General features: G+C 42.0%; 1 protein-coding gene and 16 non-coding genes across 17 annotated transcripts in view; all 17 read right to left on the bottom strand.

The window, feature by feature from the left end:
- The window catches only part of sh2b2 (SH2B adaptor protein 2), a 28811-nt gene extending 7064 nt beyond the window's left edge, over positions 1 to 21747 (bottom strand). Inside the window, exons 1-8 of the mRNA XM_088428394.1 lie at positions 21563 to 21747; positions 10794 to 11754; positions 5447 to 5548; positions 5007 to 5098; positions 4641 to 4744; positions 4404 to 4562; positions 3382 to 3596; positions 2756 to 2930 (exon numbers count right to left, since the gene is read on the bottom strand). Of these exons, the coding sequence (XP_088284520.1) occupies positions 2756 to 2930; positions 3382 to 3596; positions 4404 to 4562; positions 4641 to 4744; positions 5007 to 5098; positions 5447 to 5548; positions 10794 to 11723 (1777 nt within the window). The 5' untranslated portion in view covers positions 11724 to 11754; positions 21563 to 21747. The remainder of the gene's footprint in view (positions 1 to 2755; positions 2931 to 3381; positions 3597 to 4403; positions 4563 to 4640; positions 4745 to 5006; positions 5099 to 5446; positions 5549 to 10793; positions 11755 to 21562) is intronic.
- On the bottom strand, positions 22 to 94 carry trnaf-gaa (transfer RNA phenylalanine (anticodon GAA)). The gene has a single exon. It is a non-coding gene; the product is annotated as a tRNA-Phe (tRNA).
- On the bottom strand, positions 183 to 255 carry trnaf-gaa (transfer RNA phenylalanine (anticodon GAA)). Its single transcript has one exon. It is a non-coding gene; the product is annotated as a tRNA-Phe (tRNA).
- On the bottom strand, positions 343 to 415 carry trnaf-gaa (transfer RNA phenylalanine (anticodon GAA)). The gene has a single exon. It is a non-coding gene; the product is annotated as a tRNA-Phe (tRNA).
- Positions 504 to 576, bottom strand: trnaf-gaa (transfer RNA phenylalanine (anticodon GAA)). The gene has a single exon. It is a non-coding gene; the product is annotated as a tRNA-Phe (tRNA).
- On the bottom strand, positions 664 to 736 carry trnaf-gaa (transfer RNA phenylalanine (anticodon GAA)). Its single transcript has one exon. It is a non-coding gene; the product is annotated as a tRNA-Phe (tRNA).
- trnaf-gaa (transfer RNA phenylalanine (anticodon GAA)) lies at positions 823 to 895 on the bottom strand. Its single transcript has one exon. It is a non-coding gene; the product is annotated as a tRNA-Phe (tRNA).
- Positions 982 to 1054, bottom strand: trnaf-gaa (transfer RNA phenylalanine (anticodon GAA)). Its single transcript has one exon. It is a non-coding gene; the product is annotated as a tRNA-Phe (tRNA).
- trnaf-gaa (transfer RNA phenylalanine (anticodon GAA)) lies at positions 1142 to 1214 on the bottom strand. Its single transcript has one exon. It is a non-coding gene; the product is annotated as a tRNA-Phe (tRNA).
- Positions 1303 to 1375, bottom strand: trnaf-gaa (transfer RNA phenylalanine (anticodon GAA)). Its single transcript has one exon. It is a non-coding gene; the product is annotated as a tRNA-Phe (tRNA).
- Positions 1462 to 1534, bottom strand: trnaf-gaa (transfer RNA phenylalanine (anticodon GAA)). The gene has a single exon. It is a non-coding gene; the product is annotated as a tRNA-Phe (tRNA).
- Positions 1622 to 1694, bottom strand: trnaf-gaa (transfer RNA phenylalanine (anticodon GAA)). The gene has a single exon. It is a non-coding gene; the product is annotated as a tRNA-Phe (tRNA).
- trnaf-gaa (transfer RNA phenylalanine (anticodon GAA)) lies at positions 1781 to 1853 on the bottom strand. Its single transcript has one exon. It is a non-coding gene; the product is annotated as a tRNA-Phe (tRNA).
- trnaf-gaa (transfer RNA phenylalanine (anticodon GAA)) lies at positions 1941 to 2013 on the bottom strand. Its single transcript has one exon. It is a non-coding gene; the product is annotated as a tRNA-Phe (tRNA).
- Positions 2100 to 2172, bottom strand: trnaf-gaa (transfer RNA phenylalanine (anticodon GAA)). Its single transcript has one exon. It is a non-coding gene; the product is annotated as a tRNA-Phe (tRNA).
- Positions 2260 to 2332, bottom strand: trnaf-gaa (transfer RNA phenylalanine (anticodon GAA)). The gene has a single exon. It is a non-coding gene; the product is annotated as a tRNA-Phe (tRNA).
- Positions 2421 to 2493, bottom strand: trnaf-gaa (transfer RNA phenylalanine (anticodon GAA)). The gene has a single exon. It is a non-coding gene; the product is annotated as a tRNA-Phe (tRNA).
- Positions 21748 to 24297: the final 2550 nt, after the last annotated feature.

Genomic DNA, 24297 nt, shown 5'->3' on the forward strand with positions numbered 1-24297 from the left:
CGGACTAAATTGTTCGCCAAATGCCGAAACTCGGTATCGAACCAAGGACCTTCAGATCTTCAGTCTGACGCTCTCCCAACTGAGCTATTTCGGCCACATTTTGGTTGTTGAACAAGAGCATCAACCCACGACATTGTCCAACCTCAAGAGAGGAAAAGAAGCGGACTAAATTGTTCGCCAAATGCCGAAACTCGGTGTCGAACCAAGGACCTTCAGATCTTCAGTCTGACGCTCTCCCAACTGAGCTATTTCGGCCACATTTTTTTGTTAAACAAGAGCATCAACCCACGACAACCTCCAACCTCAAGAGAGGAATAGAAGTGAAGTAGATTGTTCAGCAAATGCCGAAACTCGGTATCGAACCAAGGACCTTCAGATCTTCAGTCTGACGCTCTCCCAACTGAGCTATTTCGGCCACATTTTGGTTGTTGAACAAGAGCATCAACCCACGACAATCTCCAACCTCAAGAGAGGAATAGAAGCGGACTAAATTGCTCGCCAAATGCCGAAACTCGGTATCGAACCAACGACCTTCAGATCTTCAGTCTGACGCTCTCCCAACTGAGCTATTTCGGCCACATTTTTTTGTTAAACAAGAGCATCAACCCACGACAACCTCCAACCTCAAGAGAGGAATAGAAGCGGAGTAAATTGTTCAGCAAATGCCGAAACTCGGTATCGAACCAAGGACCTTCAGATCTTCAGTCTGACGCTCTCCCAACTGAGCTATTTCGGCCACGTTTTATGTTAAACAAGAGCATCAACCCACGACATTGTCCAACCTCAAGAGAGGAATAGAAGCGGACTAAAATGCTCGCCAAATGCCGAAACTCGGTATCGAACCAAGGACCTTCAGATCTTCAGTCTGACGCTCTCCCAACTGAGCTATTTCGGCCACATTTTTCATCGTACAAGAGCATCAACCCACGACATTGTCCAACCTCAAGAGAGGAATAAAAACGGACTAAATTGTTCGCCAAATGCCGAAAGTCGGTATCGAACCAAGGACCTTCAGATTTTCAGTCTGATGCTCTCCCAACTGAGCTTTTTCGGCCAGATTATTTCATTGAACAAGAGCATCAACCCACGACATTGTCCAACCTCAAGAGAGGAAAAGAAGCAGACTAAATTGTTCGACAAATGCCGAAACTCGGTATTGAACCAAGGACCTTCAGATCTTCAGTCTGACGCTCTCCCAACTGAGCTATTTCGGCCACATTTTGATTGTTGAACAAGAGCATCAACCCACGACAATCTCCAACCGCAAGAGAGGAAAAGAAGCGGACTAAATTGTTCGCCAAATGCCGAAACTCGGTATCGAACCAAGGACCTTCAGATCTTCAGTCTGACGCTCTCCCAACTGAGCTATTTCGGCCACATTTTTCTTCGAACAAGAGCATCAACCCACGACATTGTCCAACCTCAAGAGAGGAATAAAAACGGACTAAATTGTTCGCCAAATGCCGAAACTCGGTATCGAACCAAGGACCTTCAGATTTTCAGTCTGATGCTCTCCCAACTGAGCTTTTTCGGCCACATTTTTTTGTTGAACAAGAGCATCAACCCACAACAATCTCCAACCTCAAGAGAGGAGGAGAAGCGGACTAAATTGTTCGACAAATGCCGAAACTCGGTGTCGAACCAAGGACCTTCAGATCTTCAGTCTGACGCTCTCCCAACTGAGCTATTTCGCCCACATTTTTTGTTAAACAAGAGCATCAACCCACGACAATCTCCAACCTCAAGAGAGGAATAGAAGCGGAGTAAATTGTTCAGCCAATGCCGAAACTCGGTATCGAACCAAGGACCTTCAGATCTTCAGTCTGACGCTCTCCCAACTGAGCTATTTCGGCCACATTTTTTTGTTAAACAAGAGCATCAACCCACGACAACCTCCAACCTCAAGAGAGGAATAGAAGTGGAGTAAATTGTTCAGCAAATGCCGAAACTCGGTATCGAACCAAGGACCTTCAGATCTTCAGTCTGACACTCTCCCAACTGAGCTATTTCGCCCACATTTTTCATCGTACAAGAGCATCAACCCACGACATTGTCCAACCTCAAGAGAGGAATAAAAACGGACTAAATTGTTCGCCAAATGCCGAAAGTCGGTATCGAACCAAGGACCTTCAGATTTTCAGTCTGATGCTCTCCCAACTGAGCTTTTTCGGCCACATTATTTCATTGAACAAGAGCATCAACCCACGACATTGTCCAACCTCAAGAGAGGAAAAGAAGCAGACTAAATTGTTCGACAAATGCCGAAACTCGGTATCGAACCAAGGACCTTCAGATCTTCAGTCTGACGCTCTCCCAACTGAGCTATTTCAGCCACATTTCAGTTGTTTAACAAGAGCATCAACCCACGACAATCTCCAACCTCAAGAGAGGAATAGAAGCGGAGTAAATTGTTCAGCAAATGCCGAAACTCGGTATCGAACCAAGGACCTTCAGAACTTCAGTCTGACGCTCTCCCAACTGAGGTATTTCAGCCACATTCTTTGTCGAACAAACGCATCAATCGTCACAAAAAACTATCAAGTAAACTGCTATTAAATGCAGGAGAAATCGTGACAGGATTACTACTAAAGTCCACCAAATGCCTAAATTCTTCCCCAAATGCAGAAACCCGGTATCGAACCAAGGAACATCAGATCTTAAAAAATAAATACTAAAAAAATGAAAAAACAGTAGAAAACCAGCAGGCAAGAACTTTCAAAACAATCTTCCAAAATGTTTTGACCTTGGCGCGTACCTGCATTGGCACTCCTCTGCACTTGAACGTAAGAGCGTAGCGTGATGTCCGCCGAGCCCCCCGACTCCAAGGGGATGGGGTGAGCGTGGAAGTGTCTCAGCATGTCCGACACGGTGTGGAACCACAAATGGTGAACGTGGCACTGCCCGTTGTCGTTGACCGACAAACGCAAATGCTGGAAGAGCAAATGCAAAGATGGTGGAAGTGAGGCGCGGTTCGGTGAACATTTTGAAGCTGACGTCTCTCGACGTGAGGCGAGCTTGCGGCTTCCTCAACGCGGCCGCCTTACAGGATGCAACAAGCAGGAAATGCGTTATGTAATGGGACAGGACACTTCACTAAATACTTACATGTAAGTCTTGAGAATTTGTGGTAAAATTTCTTTGTTTATGCATGTGTCTGGATATTTTTCCAGACTTGAGCTATGTCCTTTGTTTGGGGCATGGCCGAAGACTCCCTTTTTTTTTCCTCACCCTCCCATTTAACCATATCCCTTCTAAGATCTATCTCGCCGTCTTTCTTAAGGCAACGCTTGATTTTGCTTTCACTTTGTCCTAACCGAAAAAAAATTGCGATGTTTTCTATGGGCAAAACAGCTTGTGTGAAAGCGGTTCACATTATCTCACCTTGGCTTTACCCTGGAAGTTGAATGTGAGGACGTACTCGCCGGGCCGCGTCTCACTTTGGCGGATGACAAACAGCCCGTGGCTCCGAGCCCCGCCCGCCAGCACCAGTTGAGCCGCACGGACACGGGACAGCGTACCGTGGAACCAGGGGTAACCGGCAAGGCTGGCGTCACCCTCGGAGTCTTTCGATCCCTCGCCGCCGCCACCTGAACACCCTGAAAAATTATGTGATTTTTACATTGTTTAGCCTGCTTTAATTTGTAATTTTCTGGACAGGACATCAAACTAGAAACACCGTGAATAATCATTCATTTCATTTTCAGTCGGTAATCCCCAAATTAAAAAGTTAATGCTATATTTATTCTATCGCTTCTATTGCAAATTTTATTTCTGACTACCACGTTTCCTGATTCAGGTTTACGTTGCTATTTTTGTTGCAATTTTTCTTTATTTTAAGTCAGACCAGATTAATTAAACCTTTACTACACGGATGATAAATACATATAAGTGTGGTGTATTTTGAGCTATTATGCTACCCGTAGTTTGTCACACAATGCATGATGATTGCATCACCTTTTGCTACGACTACGTGCTATGCTAATAAAGAGAACGCTACGTCGTTGTCAGGAGTATCATTGTTATATTAAGTAGCAAAGAAGAGTGAAAGATATAACAATAAGTGTAAATGACATAAGAAAACCTAAAAATATATCATTTTTAACATTAACAAAAGAAAAAAAGCAATATAATCCGAATTTCACCAATTGTTAACTATTTACTTACTTTACAGTGTTGGTAGAGGTTACGGGTTGGTCTAAAACTGAAAAAAAAATTACAGAGTATATCAAAGTGGGCCAAATGCCCCCACTATTTAAGAAGGAGTGGCCTCACCTAACATATTTTTTTCATCAGTCATATTTTTAACATAATCAGTTTATCTTTTTGAGGATTTTTGATTACCAGCTGAAAATGTCAAAAAATAAACGAAGCACAGAAAGTATAAGAAGCGTGGAAGTTATTGCCTGCTGCAGGGTTGGAGCTCTGGGCCTCAGGGGACTGGAGGAAGCGCTCTAAAGGCATGTGGGACGGATGCTGGGTGAAGGGGGGTTCCCTGCAACGCACTGAGGGGGCACTGTAATGCTCCGTGGCCGCACACAACCTGTCCGGAGCTCGATACACACCTAAACGAGTCAATTTGCATCCGTCATGACGGACATCGGATCTGAAAGCCAGGAAGCGGCGGCGGGGGGGGGGCTCACCCTCTGAGAGCAGCTCGCAGCTGCAGGAGGCCACCATGGAGCAGTCTTTGGATGAGGCCTGCCCGTGAGGGCACGACGCCAGCTCGATGTCGTCGCCGCTGTCCCTGCGCACGAGTACAGCGGGGTGACCACCAGAGTATGTCAACAAACAGCTGTGTCCAAACACACAAGTCCCTGTTGACATCCGGAGCGGCGAGGAGGAATGTCAGTCATTGCAGTGCGTGTGTGACTTTGGCCATGTTTGTGTAAAGGAAGCCTGTCAAAACCTCCGCTAATTGGATGATTAATGGCTGCGTGTGTGTTTCTACCCTTCCCAACACAACTCGCTCGCTTTCCTCCACAGCAAATATTTATGTGATGGTTTACCCAGGATCTATGCAGTCCTGGATGTCAGCGACCCAGGAGTTTTTCTGCAGCGAGTCGATGGTTTCCAGGATGTATTCGCCCCCGTTCTCCACCTACAGAGTCACCGTTTTCATGCGAGGACAAAAAAAAAAAAAAAAAAGTGAGCCTTTTGGTAGGAATGCAGTGGGTTTCACAGAATGTTTGATTTTGAGTACAGTAGTCTCTCACTACCTCACAGTTTGGTTATTGGGGTCTCATTCTATACCGGATTTTCATTTACTTTTTCTCTTACAATTCTTCTGCACTTATTAGGGGATACTTGGTTAAAAAAATAAAATAAATCAATATATATATACCAAGTCAAAATTCCATTTCAACAGAATCGGCAGTGATTTATAGTGAAGGTAATTTTATTGGGCATGCACTGTACAATGTAGTGTTGCTGCTTGTCCAGTTCTTACCTTCAAGACAAAAGTATTGTCTTTGTCAGGCATCTCCAGGGGCATGGTGGTCCTCACCTCCACAATGGCCGTCAAAGGGATGCTCACCTTTGCTTTTGAAGACTAAACAGGGAAGAAAACAAAGGTTTTAAATGTATGCACTATGTATTAGTCCAGTCGTATTTACAGGAAACAACTGCATGACAAACACTGCTTGCCAATTCAAATAAAACAAATGAAATACAGTAAGTAAGGCAATAACTGAACGTATCTTCTTGTGCCGTGTATTGACCTACACTAACCCAATGTCAATGCAAAAACAAATCAGTTTGAAACCTCAAGATATCACATGCTAATTTGGTCATAGAACAAGGGCGTTGCTTCTCATCTCAATGTAGATCAGTGATATTAACAACTAGTTCTCAAATGAAGGTAGGTGAAGATTTCTATGATTACGTGAGATTTTACATGTGAGATTTCATAGGGTTTCAGCAAATCTAATTTGTGGCAAAGCAGTACTTGTTATTTTCAAATTAAGAGCAAATTCATTGGCACATGAAGCAAGCTTTTGATAAAATGTGTTATAGTGATTTATTTGCAAAAAAATAGGTAAAACGAAACAAAAAATTGACATTAGTGACACAAATTATCCGACAGACAAACCAGGAAGAAAAAAAAAAACAGAGGATGTTACACGATCTATCTTCTGAAGAAGCTTAAAAAAGATGCCTAGAGCTAAATATATTGCACTGGTAGGCATGTGCATAACTGCAAAAATATTTCACAGGGGGTAGATAACTAAAAAATGGTTGAAAACCACTGAAATAAATGAAGCTGTGGTGGCTAAATCAAGAAAAGCTGTGGCCACCGATAAACTATCCCCTGACCTCAACCCTATTGAGATTCACAGATCATCTTTAAAAGGAAATTCTATGAGGGTGGCCAACTGTGTACACAAATATGATTTTTTTTTTAAATAGGGGATCATTTTCAGTTTAGTTAGTGCTTGCATGACTGGTGATGAAGGGTTCCTAATTAGCAGTTTTATTTTGTCTCACCATACTAGACACCCCCCAAAAAAGAGCACTTTGTGAAAATTACAAAGGGTCCAAGGTTAAAATAACTCTTTTACAGTGAAACACCATACTTAGCGTTAAAATAGGAATTCAAACGTAACCATTAGACAACCTGTGTCTGCTTGTCTGACTACCAAGCCTCAAACGGGTCCCTCATCCATGATAATTAAGGGCCCAAATGAGTCATGCAGCATCGAGCCACAACCCCCCCACCCCCCGTCCTCCAGTCTGAGAACGGAGAGGGCCAATTTTTTACACCGTCACCGGACTGAAACCGAGGCAAAACAGGAAGCGTTTACGCCATGTGATCAAAGCAAAGAGCCCGGCCTCCGTTTGCCCTCTGCCAAGGATAATCTGAACACGTCCGAGGGGTGTGTTTCGGTGTGTGTGAGGAGACTGATGGTCTGGTTGGGGCTTATCAGCTGATCTGTCTGGAGTAACAGCATTCTCATCTCGATCGTGGCCGCAATCCACACCCACAATTCCTGTCAGAGGATCACATGTCAAGAGAACACAAGTCCCATGCGCCGTTTCCGGAAAGCCTGAGTCGGGCATTGCTGGCAAAAAAGAAAAAAAAAAAAAACCTTCTCAAGAAACCTCTGTGTTTGTGGATCCGGTACCTAAAAAACATTTAAAATACTACTTTTTTTCATTTATAGGTCTAATTTCAGGTAGCAGAACAGCAGCACAACGTTTAGTGCAAGAACTCATTTTTTTCCACAAAAGCTCAAAATCATACCATTAAATATCATTTAAAATTTACAAAAGTTATAGGTCTACTAATGTTGTAATATAGGACAGTATAGAACAACGTACGGTCAAGTGAAACAAAGTTATGTCTGCCATCTAGTGGTGGATAGTTATTTTACAACTTAAAACTACAGTCGAACCCTTCAGTTCAACCTCACGGCTTCGAATCTCAGATTTTCCATCCATTTTCATTTTTATTTTCTCAGTTTTTTATTGGCCCGAGTTGTCTTTTCTTTAACTTTTTTTTAATCTATCTAAAATTGATCTATCTAGCTATCTTAGCTAACAATCTATCTATCGATGCTATATCTATATTTCTATATCTTGTTGTATTCTATATCTATCTATATTTTCATTTTCTCAGTTTTTCACTGGCTCCTTAGTTAAATGTTTCTTTGTGTTTTTTTTAATCTATCTATCTAGCTTTTATCTATCTAGCTATCTTAGCTAGCATATCTAGGTAGCTATTTTATTTATGCCAATCGATCAGTCTAGTTAGCTTATCTATCTATTTAGCTAGCTATCTTATCTATCTATCTAACTTACTTCATGAGTTATCTAGCTAACTAGCTCATTTATCTATCCAACCAACTTATCTATCTGGCTAACTAGCTTATTTATCTATCCAACTAACTTATCTATCTAGCTAGCTAACTAGCTTATAGATTTAGCGGATGTTTATCTATCTTGCTAACCTTCCTACCTCTCTTTCTCTTTCTATGTAGTAAGCTAGCGAGCACCACACTACACCACAAACTTTGACTTCTTGTGCCACCCAACATGTAATAATGACTTTTTTTCTATGATAATATATCATTTAATTTTTCATAACTGCTCCTTGTGAAGCTGTGTGGGGTATTTGCTTTCAACTGGGTCCCATTTGGGCAGTCACCCAATGCTTTTGTTGAATTACTAGCCTTGGAATCTTCTCAAAGTGGTCGTTTTGACCAAAAATTGCTGACTTCCTGTTTAGATGTGGGAATGGTAGAGACTCTTTCTGTGCATCAACGCCTGTTTGTTTGTTGGCGAGAAAATAACCTATTCAACTTTGGTGGAAATCTAGATTTTAAAAAGATTTACAGTCACAACATTTTTATGATACATTTTATTCATGAAGAGAATGTATGTATTCTCATCATCCACAGGAGATGGGTATTTACGGCTGGGGTGTAATTTGGCCGCTGAACTAAATTGGGATTAGCCTTGGTGGAGGTCTCTACTCTGGAGTGCACTGAAATAGAGCATAATCAACATACCAGACTGTGCTCGTTCATACCTATGGACCAGTTCCACTTTAGCTAGTATTGGCACAGAGGGTTCAACTTGTCATTTATTATTATATCTAGGAAAACATATTTTATTCAACAACTGTAAAAGATAGATGTCAAACATCATGTTTTATTTCTGTCTCACCTGACAGGAAATTGTGCCACTAATGACGGTGCTCATGGGTGTAAAGCGTAACAAAATAAAGGCATAGAATGTTTTGCTAATGAGTCAAATAACAGTTTGATGGCCAATCAATTTGCTCTTAATTTGAAAAGAAAAAAATCCTATCACAGCATTACAAAAAGCTGCATCAATTAGATTTGCACATTTTGTATTTTCAGATCATTTGTATTTGGTGATGGTCGTGTTTGCATTACGGTTACCCGCAGAGCATAAACAAGCTATGAAATTGTAGGATAAAAAAAAAAACACACAAGATGATCGCTATTTGCCGAACAATTGTTAGCATTAGCGCCATTGCTGCACATCACTCAAAAATCATTTAAAAAATTCTGTGCGTCTAGAATGAACAATACGTGAATTGAACAGGAAAAACAGACCAGAACAAATTTTCAGAAGCCATTCCACATGGAGTGTCCATTTTTTAGCGCGTATCGTTACAGGCCTAGCGACTGTATTCGGAACAAACGCGAATCACAGTCAATCATAAGGCATAAACAGCACATAGAGACTACAATTCACACTCTCATTCACACCGCCACGGAGTGGGAGCTGAACCCACGCCGACTGCACCATTAATGATTTCCCTCGGCAACAAAACACAAGCAGCATTGTGGTTATTCGTTATCCCAACAGCATTGCTAAAACAATGCATCTAATTTTTACCGTGCACAAAAAAATGCAGTGGCCTCATCTCGACATCCATCCATATTGTGAATGCCCTCATTATATCGGGGGTAATTTATTTCCACATCTATATCAGAGTCAATAATTCAAAGCTAGTGTTTCCGCCCATGGGGTAGCGGAGGGTGTGTGGTCAGACGGCCTCTGCTGTGTCATCATGCAGCAGTCAGGAAGGAGACCGCGCTGGTCACTCGAATCATCCGACACCGCTGAGTATGCACTCGGATGATGTGAACAAGACGTCGGCGATAAAGCTTCTCCGTCTTTATGGAAGCGCTTCTTTTACATGTCGACGTTAATAGAACGCAGCATGTGAAAGTGCTGAACAACAACCATTTCATGTTCCCTCTGCGAGTGAGTCATCCAACTATTTCGGTTCTTCCCCCTGTTGTCACCGTATGCCCAAGATGAGGAAGTGATCCATTTGGATTTTCTGCAAGCGGTGGGAATTTTTGCAATGTGCTAACATAGGTCAATGCGACAGCTTCGTCAGCTCCTCTTTCCCATGACCTTCTCCGAACCACCTGTGCCACCTTCACCCCGTGTTCCCAGACGTGGAGGATTTACACACACTCAGCTGCACCGCGCCGCACTGCCAGGCGCCTTTCTTAAGGTCACGGGCAACGATGTGGAAATCACGCATGGAAAAATGTGAAGAGCATTTCTTCAGTGCTAATCTTTTAAAAAGAAAAAAGGCATCCAGTTTCCTTTTCTAATCCTTCCTCGCCCAGCTGCGAAAACTATACCATGTTTGCTGTTATATATTAAGAGTAAACAATGACAAAAAAACCCACCTTGAATAGACCTAAAAAAGTAATGTGTCATACCCAAAGCTTTAACTCATGTAAATAATTCATGTGGCGAAACTTGAATTGTTAAACTAATTTTCTATGATAAAGCAAACAGATTGAAGCATTCTTATTGCAATGTATATGGCAATGCTATGTATCAAGCTAGCTAGCCAAATAAATAGATATTAGATAGCTAGCTAACAAGCTAGCAAGCTAGATAGGTAGGTAGGTACGTAGGTAGGTAAATAGATAGATACCATTTCTTCAGTGCTAGCTTGTAGCTAGCTTGTTATTTATTTAGCTAGCAACCTAACAAGATATAGATACTGTAGATAGATAGATAGATAGATAGATAGATAGATAGATAGATAGATAGATAGATAGATAGATAGATAGATAGATAGATAGATAGATAGATAGATAGATAGATAGATAGATAGATAGATAGATAGATAGATAGATAGATAGATATCATTGTCTTCAGTGCTAGCTTGTAGCTAGCTTTCTATTTATTTAGCTAGCAAGATAGATAGATGGATGTATGGATGGATGGATGGATGGATGTATGGATGGATGGATGGATGGATGGATGGATGGATGGATGGATATGGAGCTCACCTTGGGCGGTACGTAGAACTCCAGCAGAAATCTCTCTGCCCCTTCATCCCTCTTGCTCTTTCGTAAGAGCAGGCGGCACTTCTGCCACTGTGCGGCACCCATGCAGTTGGTGTCATCAGCCACCATGTACCTGAGCGCCCCTTCTCTCTGGATTTCCAGCATCTCAGCCTTGTGGCCCTGGCAGCCTCTGGGTAGTCGTAGCTTCTGAGACCACTTCTCTCCCCCCACTGCTGTTGCCACCTCACCTCCAGCACCTCCTCCCCCAGTCCCGTTGGACTTCCTTGCCGCCGATGGACCGTCGGGCTCGGGGGAAGAGCGGCGATGCCACATCTCCTTGACCCCGTCCACCACGCAAAGGCTCATGTTCCTCAGAGAGAAGCCCTTCTTGAAACGAGCTTTGGGGTGGCTCACGGACACGTCCTCGGAACTGCGAGACTGACCCAGGGCGGACACCTTGTGTGTAGGTTGAGGTCCGCGGTCGCCGGTCGTGGCGCTGCCTCCTCCGGCTTCTATCCCGCCCCCTCCACTGTCCATGCTGTCCAGGGATTCGCTGGAAGCCCCGGCGTCCTTGCGTCTCTGGTAGAGCTCGTGGCTGTAGGACAAGGGGCAGCCCTGGATTCCCAAGAAAGGAACGATGCTGTACTTTGGCGCGACGTTGAAGCCGTCTTCCCCCGGCGAGGACGCCTGGTTCTCCCGGGCTTGGCTCAGAGCCGCCGAGAAGCACTCCAGAAAGTGTTGAGCAAAGTGTTGAGAGAAGCTGGCGTCGGCGCCTGGAGAGTCGTAGCAAGGGTTCTCTGACAGGAAGCGCTGGAACTTGTCGGCGAAGTCTGCCGCCGAGGCTCGGGCGTGGAGTTCGCAGAACTCTCGCCAGTCAGGCAGCGGGCATGAGGAGGAGAGCTCCGGACTACCGGGCGCCGCCGCTCCGTTCATCACTGGGCCATGCCAACCCACTGAGGAGAGGCTGGATTGGAGAAAAAGGCAATGATGTGAGATTTTAATCTGTGAAGAGTAAACACGGTGTGGAGAATTCCCAAAACCAAAAAAAAAAAACAGAGCGTGCACTTAAAGTATGAACGTAACATATTTTTCGCACTATAAGGCGCACCGGATTATAAGGCGCACCCTCAATTAATGACATATTTTAAAACTTTTTCAGTCACAATATAGAAACACTCAAAGTAATAAAAATAACTCAAATAATAACTCTAAACTCTCAATAGCAACTAAATGTCAATATGAGCAACCTTGTTCAACTGTAAACACACAAAAGAAACAGGTTAAGCTTACTTTATCAGTTCATTCCCCATCTTAAAATCCCACCCTCAATTTTGATTCATATATAAGGCGCACCTGATTATAAGGCGAACAATCAGCTTTTTTAAAAAAAACTAAGGCTTTTAGGTGCGCCTTATAGTGCGTAAAATACGGTAAATGATTATTTTAGCACTTTGTGCTAGCTAAAGGTGTATGAAAAAATGCTACTAGTCACAAATGAATGAAGTACTACTCAATTCCTTTATGTAATTAAGTATTAAAGTTTTTGATTACTTCAGGAAATCAAGTACTAAAAAGATTAATTTAGGTACTCAAGGACTGAAATAATTAATTACTTTAAGTACTGAAGTAATCAAGGGCTTAAAGTGCACTTGAGGTACTAAAGTGATTGATTACCTTAGCAATTCGTACTTAATTACTTTAAGTACTGAAGTAATCAAGGGCTTAAAGTGCACTTGAGGTACTAAAGTGATTGATTACCTTAGCAATTTAGTACATAAAGTAATTGATTTCAAGTCCGACCAAAAAGAAGCGACATGGACCAGAAAAAAATGTAACACATTTTTAGTTAATTTCAAGTGATTAACTCCGACCGTCAACATTAAAAATGAAGTAAAACTCCTTGCCTGGTGTTTGTTTTGTCTTACATTGTCCCCAAATCATCAACAAACGTCCAATTTCATACTGGTTCTAATTCCCAACAGTGCTGCTTCGAATTTTCGCCGCATGTCAACCCGTCCTCCCTTCATTTCCTGTTATTGTTCTGCTATTGCCGTTTAATAAGATCAAATGAGGGGACGGAAACGGCATGATCAAAAGGGAAATCTCGAGCGCCTGGCACGGCCGTGAGCCTGGCCAGCTCGACTTTGGTGACAAGCGATCGGATTATGGCGACGGCCTGCCGCAGATCTTTGAAGGGCTCTTGGTGGCCCATCCGTCTCACTCGTGGTTGTTTGGCTAACTAATGAGTGTGTTTGCAAAGCCCGGTCTCTCCACTCATCCCTGCATTCCTGGTCCATGTGTAGCACTCATTGCTTGAAAGTCTTCATTGAAGCTAACGTAAAATTTTAGAGCAACCACGACTGAACAATAGCGCTAGCTAGCTAAAGTCCACTACGCGTTTCATCTGATTGTATAGGTGGCCCGAAAAGATTCCCCCACTCATTTGAATATGTTTCTCAAGGCGTTGTTTTGCCTTGGGTGCCTGTTTCTTTAGTGTAAAGTGACATAAAGAAGTCAAGCTAACACGCTACAAACGCAGCCAAATAAATCTCATCTTCCCAAAATAACATAAGGACATGGATGCCTTGGTACACATCTATTTTGATGTAGGTCCTTGGAGCGTAACGGCTGAAATGACTCATCACCGACAACACTACGTTGTCCTCACCTCAAGTTCAATTGCTATTTATGCTAATTAAGGATATTTAAAAAGGTTTACTTACACTGAATCACTAAATCACCGTCACAGTAAAAGCTGCTGTAACTCCACCCGGATAATCAGATCTTTTCAAATATATCATCTATACACAACAATTATTTTTTTTTGTACTTACATCCATAAGTAATTGAATACTTTGGATACTAAAGCAGTGTTTCTCAATTATATTTTGCCAAGCACCCCCAGAAAAAAAAGACAATTTTTCACACACCCCACTTGACGTGCTGACAATAAATGAGATTCATATCTATAAAAATTGTATAAGTATACTGAAACCTGTATCCTTTTTAACGTTAACAAAAGAAAAAAGTGATTTTTTAAAAGAATTTATAGGGGTTACAGTTAAACCGCACACTTACACTTAGTCTAAAACAGAACTAAATAACCAAGTGCATCAAAGTGGCTGAAACTTAAAAAAATAAAAAAAATAGGGGGGCACACCCCACTATCAGATAACCGCTGCGCTAAAGTAATGAAGAAATTAAATTAGGCAGTAAAGCAGATTAAAGTTACTAAGGTAAGAGATTACTTAAAGGATAAAAAAATTGCTGGTATTAAATGAATGAAGCGCTTATCGATTCCGTTACGTAATTAAGTACTAAAGTAATTGATTACTTCAGGTAACCAAGTAGATATATTTCCATCCATCAATTTCCTAGAGCCGCTTATCCTCACAAAGGTCGCAGGCTTGCTGGTGCCTATCCCAGCTGGCTTCGGGCGGTAGGCGGGGGAAACCCTGAACTGGTTGCCGGCCAATTGCGGTGCACACAGCGACCAACGACCAATCACAACTGATGACCCCCCCCTCCAAAAAAAATAAGCAGGAATTTCCAGGCACTTTCCTACTCCTCTCTGCTCCGTTTACTGTTCCACGCAGCATTCCCAAACATCTGACGGAGATATCAGGCTCTCCTCACCCCCAGGGGAGGTGAGGAGGGGGAGGCGGAGGAGGCACGGTAGTGCTAGATCTTAACAACAGATAGGGAGGAGATAGCGGAAGGAGGAAAGGCTCCTGCGGCTCCCCTCCGTCCTCTGCGTACACACACACACACGCACGCACACACACTCGCAGGATTGTTTTAGCAGCTGCAGCCAAAACACACCGCGGCGTCCACTGCCTCCTTCCATTCATAGATCGCTCACTGGCCTGTCAATCATTCTGCGCTGTATGGCCCAAGTGTGCTGAGACAGAGCTGTCCACTTCCTCCTGTCTCACGGCTTGAGTTTCATGCTGACTGGGAGCGCGTGTGTGTGTGTGTGTGTGTGTGTTCTGCAGTCATTACAGGGGCACATCCTCATCCGTGTGCGCCGTTTGCCAAATGTACCTCAAGTGTTGTCGCTGTTTTGCTGAATGAGTAGAAAGTTGGCCCGCTGCAGGTTTTTTTAATAGCTGAATATATATTGACTTGCTCAAACACACACACGTTGACACACACTCATTGATAAATGGATGGAGAAGATGTGATGGATTCATGAACGCAAGATAGTACTTTAAAGAGGATTGATTCCTTTATCGGCACTTTCATGTGAAAGCTTCCTTTACATCTGTAATTAATGGCTAAATGAATTCACAACCAAACAAACTTGGCTTGTGTTTATATTTCATCGTGTTTGTCGAGATGGCTGCTAGCCAAAATCTGGTTGTTTGAATATGGACTCATTATCTTCGTGACAAAAATAACATTTTCGTTAAACGGGAAACTCGAGACCTGCTTGACAGCGCCTCTGCTGGTTACAGCCAAGTAGTGCATCACGTTTTGTTTCCCTTGAGTCAAAACATGATTAATAATGATAAAAACATGTATGGTGAATGAGAAATAATGTTTTTCAACAATCATTTCACAAAATTCTCAAGTAGGGCTGCAACTTGACTCGCTGATGAAGTAAATGATTGGTTGATTGAGTCGTACTACCTATTTTTAGATCTTCAACCGTATTAGTCAAATTAAAAAAAAATGTCGATTAATCGATTGTAAACAATTTTTTTTTAAACAAGATTATTTCAATATATAAAGAAAATGCAATATATATATATATATATATATATATATATATATATATATATATATATATATATATATATATATATATATATATATATATATATATATATATATATATATGTCTTTTTATTCAACACAAAAATATGTTTTCATATGTGGAGCAATACAGAGAGAAGACCATTTTAAATTAGAATAGGGCCTGAAACGATTAATCGATTATCAAACATGATTTTCAATTAATTTGATAATCAATTAGTCAGATTCATTGCTGCAGCTATATTCTACTTGAATCAATTATCAAAAAATGTTTATGGATTAAATTTATGATTGATTAGTTGTTGAATTATCGTTATGGCTTTCGATAAATGTCTCATTAATTTGAAGATCAATTAGTTGTCAATCAATCTTTGCAGCTCCATCTCTACAATAGAATATGATATATCCATTTATAGTTGCATTTAAATGTCCCCATTCTTTTTTTTTTGTCTTTGTACGAGACCCTTAATTCTAGTAGGGTGAGTTTACACAAATTGTCGAAAAAAAAAATTGATTAACAATAGAGTTGCTCTCCCAAGGAATTCCGCAAATGTCCGCACGTGTGTGTCGTATGTTGCACAAAAAGCTTTTGACCACGTGTGGAATGTTTGCCATCTCTTTGTGTTTGTGTCCGTGTGTGCGTGTCGCCAGGCCTGCCCACTTCCGTCCTGACATCCTTTTATGTTCATGCTTCACAGAAATAAATAATGGGATCAACATGTGTGTTAGAGCGCAAGGCTTCCCTGCAGATGTGTCCCTATCACTGGTGCGGTGGGAGGCAGTTTCAAGTTACCATTTGGACTCTGTTCTTGTGCCAATTCCGTCGCATGAATTCAAATCAACTCAACTTTATCGCAAACCTTGAATTCCCGCTAACATTATAATATTGAGCTTTTGCCGCCTCAGTGGTGGTCCTTGCATATTCTGTGCTCTCACACAAGCCCCGCCCAAGCAGGTAAAGATGACTCGAAGAAAACGACAGAAAGATTTCAGACTTCCCCTACACCGCTCCTGTACCGCCCGCGCGAGAGTAAATACACACCAACCTTTCCCACATGTTTTAGTTTGCGTCTTGGTTCCGGAGTTGAGGAGGAGAGATTTTGCACCGAGTTGTCCAAGTGAACAGCAACGTTTCATTAATTAATAACAATGTTTTACTGTAGAAAATGCAGAAGTGGCCAAAATGTGAGCACATGGCCAATGAATGTCAGTGGTAAATAATTCCCTCACAGGAGGAACTATTGTTATGAAAACAGTATTCCCCAAGGGGACTGATTTGATAGAGAAAAATGGATGTTCGTGAGAGTGGTGTATTCGTGCTGTTTTGCATTTTAATATCAGTAAAATGCCTTTTATTGACTGCTGGGATGGCCTACAGTACCCGCAAACCTCGTGAGGGCGAGCGGTCAAAATCATGGATGAATGGGTGTTTCGTGGTCGGTATTGAACGACGTCATGAATGGGGCCAGGCAGCCACACTGTAAGAGGCGCGGCCTCTGTAAAAAGTATCAGTGCAATAAAATTCATATTTGGCCAGAAATATCATCGCCAATATGCCAATACCGTGATATAGGCAAAGGGGTCACATGAGGAGTCCACAGGTCTGTGCTTAAAATGGCTAAGATAGAGAATTGTGATTTTCAAGGAATATTACAAACAATTAGACATATATTATACTTATATGACATATCACACCTGATTTACATATTTACTACCGCTGTTTCTTAATTATAGTGAGAAATCATAAACATGGTCAGTATATTCGCATAAACTAGTAGACCTTTGTAATACTCAGTACCAAAGAAGTCGCTCTCAGTTTCAAAAACGTTGGTGATCCCTATTCTAGGCCCATTAAAATGTTTTACACTTTTGACCATTTTTGGGTCATTTTCTTCCACATCATTCTTGCAGTTCTTTAGCCAAGGGAAGACACACTCCTACATGGTCGTGCCATGTTGAACTTTGACATGTTATCGCTGCCTGGGTGAAATTTCAGCTCCCTAGCTTCGTCTTTCAATGCGTTTCCATTTAATGTGAGCTACCTTTGATGTAGAAGAAAATAATAATCATAGGATTGGAGAAAATTCAAACATTTAGACAACATATTGGTCAAAACTAGTTTTATATGCTTTGTTGATTAAAACACACACATGCACACAAACACACACACACCCCCCATGCTTCATGTCAGCAGCACGCCCGCAGTGATGGGCTAATGAGTGTGATTGGTCATGTCGTGCGCTCACCCCAGGGGGTTTGGGTCCAGCCATGTTTTCTAAGATTAGCCTACGCTGCGCATACATGCGCGCACACGCACACGCACGCAGCTGGCAGCACACAGAGTACAGTACGCGGAGGCACGCACCCTCACTGTGAATTCATTAATGATGTTTTCTTATATAAGATGTAAATAGGACTGCGGAGCGAGGACGTTTGAGGACAAAACATCTGCCGTGTCCTACACAAACACACTAGCAACAATTAGAGTAGAACAATGAAGTGATTGCAACATGACGACCGATATTGATTAGATTAGCAAGCCGTGTTGTCGTTTGCAAGCACGCGGCTTTCGCTCAACACGAGGACAAAAATGATGACTGATGAGGACGTCACGTCGGCTTGGAAGCGGCGGGACAAGAAACAGAAGTCTGGGGTCATCGGTAAGATCGGCCCACCCGACCTAGCTTTACGCTGACCTTTGACCTGACTGTTGATAACCCCGCTGTGCAATTGGCTAAGAATTTTTGGCCTCGAAGGGCAACACGGGACCAGCAGGGACGGGAACGTTTTAAACAGCCTCGATCCAGACAAAGATACACGCTAAGCATTTCCATAGAGGCCTCTGCTGCATTCCATAAAATTGGACATTTCAGACTTTTGGCTAGGAAAAATGTGAAATTCTAGATCGGTGATTCTCAAATGGGGGTTCGAGTACCCCCGGGGGTACCTAAACACACTTCAGAGGATACGTTAGATGAAATGGTTTTAATGTCAGGACAGAAAAGCACATCTTCCATTTCTAAATAAGAGAAAATTAGTTGGAACATGAAGAAATTAATGTTAAAATGTTATAATGACTGCCTTTGTTTTATTATGTTTTATACAGATTCAAGTTGCAATTAGTCATGCAATTTCCCAGTAGACGAGACAGAAATAAAAACAGATGTTACACAATCTGTTTTCTGGGGTTCTGGAATAAAAAACGCTGAGAGATACTAGTGCTCTGTTTTAAGTCCATTAAAACACATTATATTTAGTCCATACAACCCAACAATTTTACACATCAATTTCTGTTTACAATCTGGGGAAAATCTGCCAGCTTTTCCATTGCCATTCTTCAGTTTGAAGAACAATGACCTAAAAAAAAAACAGCGCACTCGAAATTGTTTTTGTATTTATGTATTTTATAGAAACTAATACTTGATTGATCGATCATTCAGATAAGAATTAAAATAGTAATTGTTTTTCTTGATGAGAATCATTTATAAAAAAAAGAAAACAATATAAAGATCCGCTTAACAATGCTTTGATGATCAATTTTTTTTAAATCTGCACTTAGTAGCAGACTACTTTCCTCTAACAAATCTCTCATCGTGAATAATTGATTTCTCGATCGTGCAGTTGAGACAAAGTGACGTCAGAACGACAGCGGCCATTTTTCCAGCTAACAGAGCACATTTGCGCAAAAGTGATCAGTAGGAACAGCAACCGTGTCAATTGAATCATTTGCTATATGTCAATTAAAACATCTGCCAGCTGACAAGAAGCGCAATAGCGCTGCTAGCTAACGGCTAATTTTTGCAAGACGCTGCCATGAACACGTTGAGCACCGTTGACGTAAAATGACATCGACTGAAACGCTACAAAGGAGTGCCATCAACTTGGGTGGACGCCAATTGTTTTTCTTTTGTTTTATGGGATTGCGGGGAGAAAAAGAACGTGAACTCGGTCAGTCAGAATGCTTGAAATCGGCTGGGACGTTGTCTTTTTTTTTTAATGGCTAGCATTAAACCAGTTAACGACTGAGCCACTGTACAATGCAATGTCAGTGCAATTAAGTCGTTTTTTGTTTTTTTGGGGGGGGGTTGCCTTGAAAAAGCAATCGAACTTCGCTGCGTTGCTCGTGAGATCCCAGTCAGCGAACGCTGTCGCATAACGTAAATAGCGAAGGGGCCGAGGCGTCCATATGGCAGCCAGCGACAAAAGGATGGAGAACAGAACGTGTGGGAGACGCACATTCCATCGCTGACTTCCATTTCCTGTCACTCACCCACCAGGTCTAAATAATTTCACAGATGACCGCAGGCCTCCAAATACAGTACAAGCGTGACACCTCCACTTCTGTGGAACCGGAACCGAGGTATGCAAGTGGAGCCCATACAATCACCGGACATAACATTAGGTACAACGCAAGCCATCAAAAATGTTCTGCTCGAGTCCTATGAACTCTGCCTAGCAACAAGTGGCCCGAACAAAAATCAACATTATGACAATTAAAATTGCTTTTCGTTTTTTTTTAACGGCACGTTGTGGCTTATGATATTAATTTTGTGGCACCTGGGTGAATAAAGAGAAAAAGTAAGCCTAGGGATTGGAACTGGGGGCATTTAAGTTGACCTGTGGGGCAATTCTGCTTGAGCCCTACGAATTCTGCCTAGCAACAAGTGGTCGAAACAAAAATCATTGGATAACATCCTTTTTACTTAGTTAAGTTACTTCTTTACTGAATCACTATAATTTGATGTAATTGATGTCTTAATTAAGAGAGAAAAAGAAATATGTAAACAATAATAACAAAACTGGAGCAATTCCGTAGGCCAGTTCTGCTTGACCCAAGCGAACTCTGCCTCGCAACAAAAATCACAGGTTAAGATTTTATTTCGGTCGCATGTTGAATCACTATTATTTCATGTTCATGCCTCCCAGTTAAAAAAGAAGAATATGTAAACAAAAATGCTGAAATTAGAGACATTATTTGGGTCAGTTCTGCTTGAGCCCTACGAACTCTGCCTAGCAACAAGTGGCCGGAACAAAAATCAAAACATGCCAGTTTAAATTGCTTTTCAGGTTTATAATGAATCTCTTTGGCTTATTTTATTCAGTTTGTGGCACTTAAATGAGTATTGAGAAACCAGAACCATGAGGATTGAAACGTGAGGCATTTTAGTCGTCCTTTGGGGCAATTCTTCGAAATCTGCCCAGCAAACAAGCGCCAGGGATAAAAATCAAGACGATAACAACGAAATTCCTTTTCTGTTTCCACTCATCGCTATTGCTAATGATAATTATTTTGTGGCACATGAGTGACTAAAGAGGGACCAGAATCCCGAGGAATGGAACTCCATCAGTTTTACTTGTCGCGTGGGGCAGTTCTGCCCGAGCCCTACGAAATCTGCCTAGCAACAGGTGGCAAAACAAGAATCAGGTTAACGGATGCAATCGCGTCTCAGTTTTAGTGTGAATAAGGACGATTCTTGTTCATTTGTATCACTTGAATAAAAACAACGGAAAGCGCTACAATTTCACTCATCCGTGGTCCATTTTCATCATTGATTGGTATTGGGTTTGATTCTAAACACACAGTGGTGCGGCCTATTCAAAAAGACACCCGATAGAAAGTCAATAGCGAGCCCAGCGGCCGAGTTGCAGGCCTTCTCCGGTGCCAAAAGCGGACTTCATGAATGGAGGCTGCTTGAATGGCTCCCACATCCAAGCCGCACATGAATGGCAGTCAGCATGCAGCCAGACGCCCACCAGCAGCCGTCGGGGTGGCCCCCTCTTTCAGAGCTGAGAAACGGATTCTTGGAAGACACCCCCCCCCCCGTCTTCGCCCCCATATGGTTTCATCTTCACCCCGAAAAGTGACTTAGACGCCTGTCCAAGATGTCGCTGACACCATAACAAACAACTCTCCTCCTCCTCAACATGGAAGCCCGTTTCTGCCGCACATCACACATGATGACACCATTTCAAAAAAAAAAAAAAGGATGCTGACACATTTCAGCGGGGCTCACCTCAGTGCGGGACTGCTGTCATGACGACGGCTGGCGGACTACAATGCGTTTGCTTATTCGTCACCTCCACAGTTGGACGTCCGATGTCTTTTCGCTGCCGGGAGGATGGGAATTCTTCACGGCGCCGTTAGCTCGTCCTCCATCTCCGCGAGGTTCGCACTGTGAGGGAGCTTGGCTGTGCGCGCTTGGTCCTGAATGTCTGTGACTGCCTAACAAGCTAGCGGGAGGAAGACGACAGAGCGTTTCCGGTTTGGCTCTTCCAGCGTACAACTGTCAATCGCGCCAACTTCGCTTTGATTATTTGCTATCAATAAATTATATTTGAAAAAGAACCATAATGTGTCTTTTGTTTTTCAGTTGAAATATTATGCCACTTTACGACCGTTCGCGTTTCTTACTAAGATTAACTCAAGCGTGTTGCACTTCTTTTAATTTGAAAGTAAGGGCATTTTCAGTGTTTTAGCTAACTTTGAAAATTTCTTTCACGAGCAAATGTGTGCGTGCTTATAAAGGTCATTTTTTTATTTTGGTACTGTCCTTTTGTAAGTGTGTTATGACAGAAATTGTGCGATTTTATTCATTATAATATTGAAAAGCACGTCATGATAGCTTGGAATAATGTATCATTTGGCTTTGCCGAATAGAGAAAAAGGGTGAATCAGGTGCTATTTTGCTAACAATGTCAAAATATCGCATTCAATACGCAATTTTTTTTTTTTTAAGAAATTCGCGTTTTGATGTTTTCTATAACGCATTTTCAACATGCATTGAATTGCATTAATTGAAAGAATTACATATTGTGACAATCAAACGGCAAAAAAAAAAGAAAAAAAAAAGAAAATTGCTGTAATTTGAACATGAGTATGGACCCATTACCCCTAGAATATTCTTTTTCTCGCTAATATACTTTGTAGTATACATTTTAAGTTTATTCTGATTGTTGCTCATACAACATTTGCATTGACTCTAAAATTCGTCTGTTTGATAGATTTTCTTATTTCTTTATTTTGTGCAATAAAGCCCTATAAAGGGGCCACACCCTTTCAGTGTGTTTGTGCGTGTCCAAACATAAACTAATTTATAATTCGTAATATAATGTAAAATAAACAAAAATGCTAATCAGTGAATCTCTACGGCAACATAACGCGTGTGTGGTTGATGTTTACCTCCGAGCAGTTGGCCCGGCGCTTCCAGCATACGCCTTTGTTTCTAATCCCCTCTGAGAGGATTGACGGCGGGGGGCCCGGGGGGCCACATAACAATTGCCCGCTCAAGCACAAGACAGGTGGTGCTGCTGGTCAACCAGCCACCGGCTAATCCCGACGTTTCTTCCAGGAGGAGGGGGACGCATTTTGGAGCAAAGTCACATCTTTACTGTATGCCGCCTTTTCTTAACCTTTCAGGTTTATTTATTATTTTTTTATTTGTATGGAGTAATACACTGTTGAACAAAGATGGGAAGAGCGATGTAGTATTTTGTCCAATCTTTTGAGCTTTACATCAAAAGCATTTCACACCAAGGAGAAGAATGCACTCGGGAGCTGAAATTTCACCCAGATGGTAACAATATGATCAAAACTTGATTTTGTTGTCACACTAGCATTGTCCATCCCTTGATTAAAATACTGCGAGGATGATGTGGAAGAAAATGACCCAAAATGATCAAAAGGGGGTCAATAGAAGAACAAAAAAATAAGAGGGTGGGGCAAAGGGGGACTCTGTGTCTCTCTCCGGAGACGCTTGCCTCTTATTGATTCTTGCGCGCTTCCTGCCTGCGAGGATAAATTGACGTGATTCAACCGTTAGCTCAGATGTTCTTCAAGTGCGATCAACGCAGTATTAGAGGTACATGGAAGAATAAGTGCAGTTCAGTTGTATTTAACTTTTCTTCCAAAATTATTTCAATTGTACAAGAGCGCCAATTCCGTTCAAACCTTTTTGCAAGTACAGAATGTTTTTGCAAATACATTTGAACGTATTTAAAAATGTTTTCTTCCCGATCTTGCGTTAATACCATTTGAGTTTTCATCAAGGTGGCAGCCCTACTAATCAAAAGCGATGACGTGCGCAGTCTTTTTCTTGTTCTTGGATGCAAGAGGCTAGAAATGCGTACGTCAACGTGTTGTTTTTTTTTTACCTGCTGAGGGCGCCGCTTACACATTGATCCTCCTTTGGCCACTTAAGATGATTTCACAGGAAATCAACTCAATAGCCCCCCCCCCCCCCCCATCTGAAGTCTTAAGTTAGTGCTAATCAATGACATTGCTCCATGGGTGCCTCATTGTTATGTTGGGACTCGTAATCACTCGTTTCCAAAACAGGAAGTACCCCAGCATTTTTCTATCTCCCTTCCCTTCCCTCACATTGTTCCTCGGTTGCTATATTGTTATGCTCGGAGTTGTTATTTTACTGTCATCAATTTTGAGTCTGCGTTCAAGAACTTTATACTGATCTGTACCCTAAAATGTGGCTTTTTCCTCCCCTGCATTGCTCCTCGATGCCTTATTATGTTAGCACTTGTAATGTTGCAGCCATATATTTGTGTTATCATACAAGGCGTTTATACTGCCCTGTACCCTACAATTTCACTCACTTTACTCCCATACATTACTCATCGGTTGCCTTATTGTTATGTTAGCACTTGTAATGTTGCGGCCAGTATTTTTGTGTTTTCATACAAGACGTTTATACCGCCCAGTACAATTTCACTTTTTACTCCCATACATTGGTCCTCG

This window comes from Hippichthys cyanospilos, chromosome 11, assembly GCF_059441005.1.
Source record: "Hippichthys cyanospilos isolate Australia breed blue-spotted pipefish chromosome 11, RoL_Hcya_1.0, whole genome shotgun sequence".
Lineage (NCBI taxonomy): Eukaryota > Metazoa > Chordata > Actinopteri > Syngnathiformes > Syngnathidae > Hippichthys > Hippichthys cyanospilos.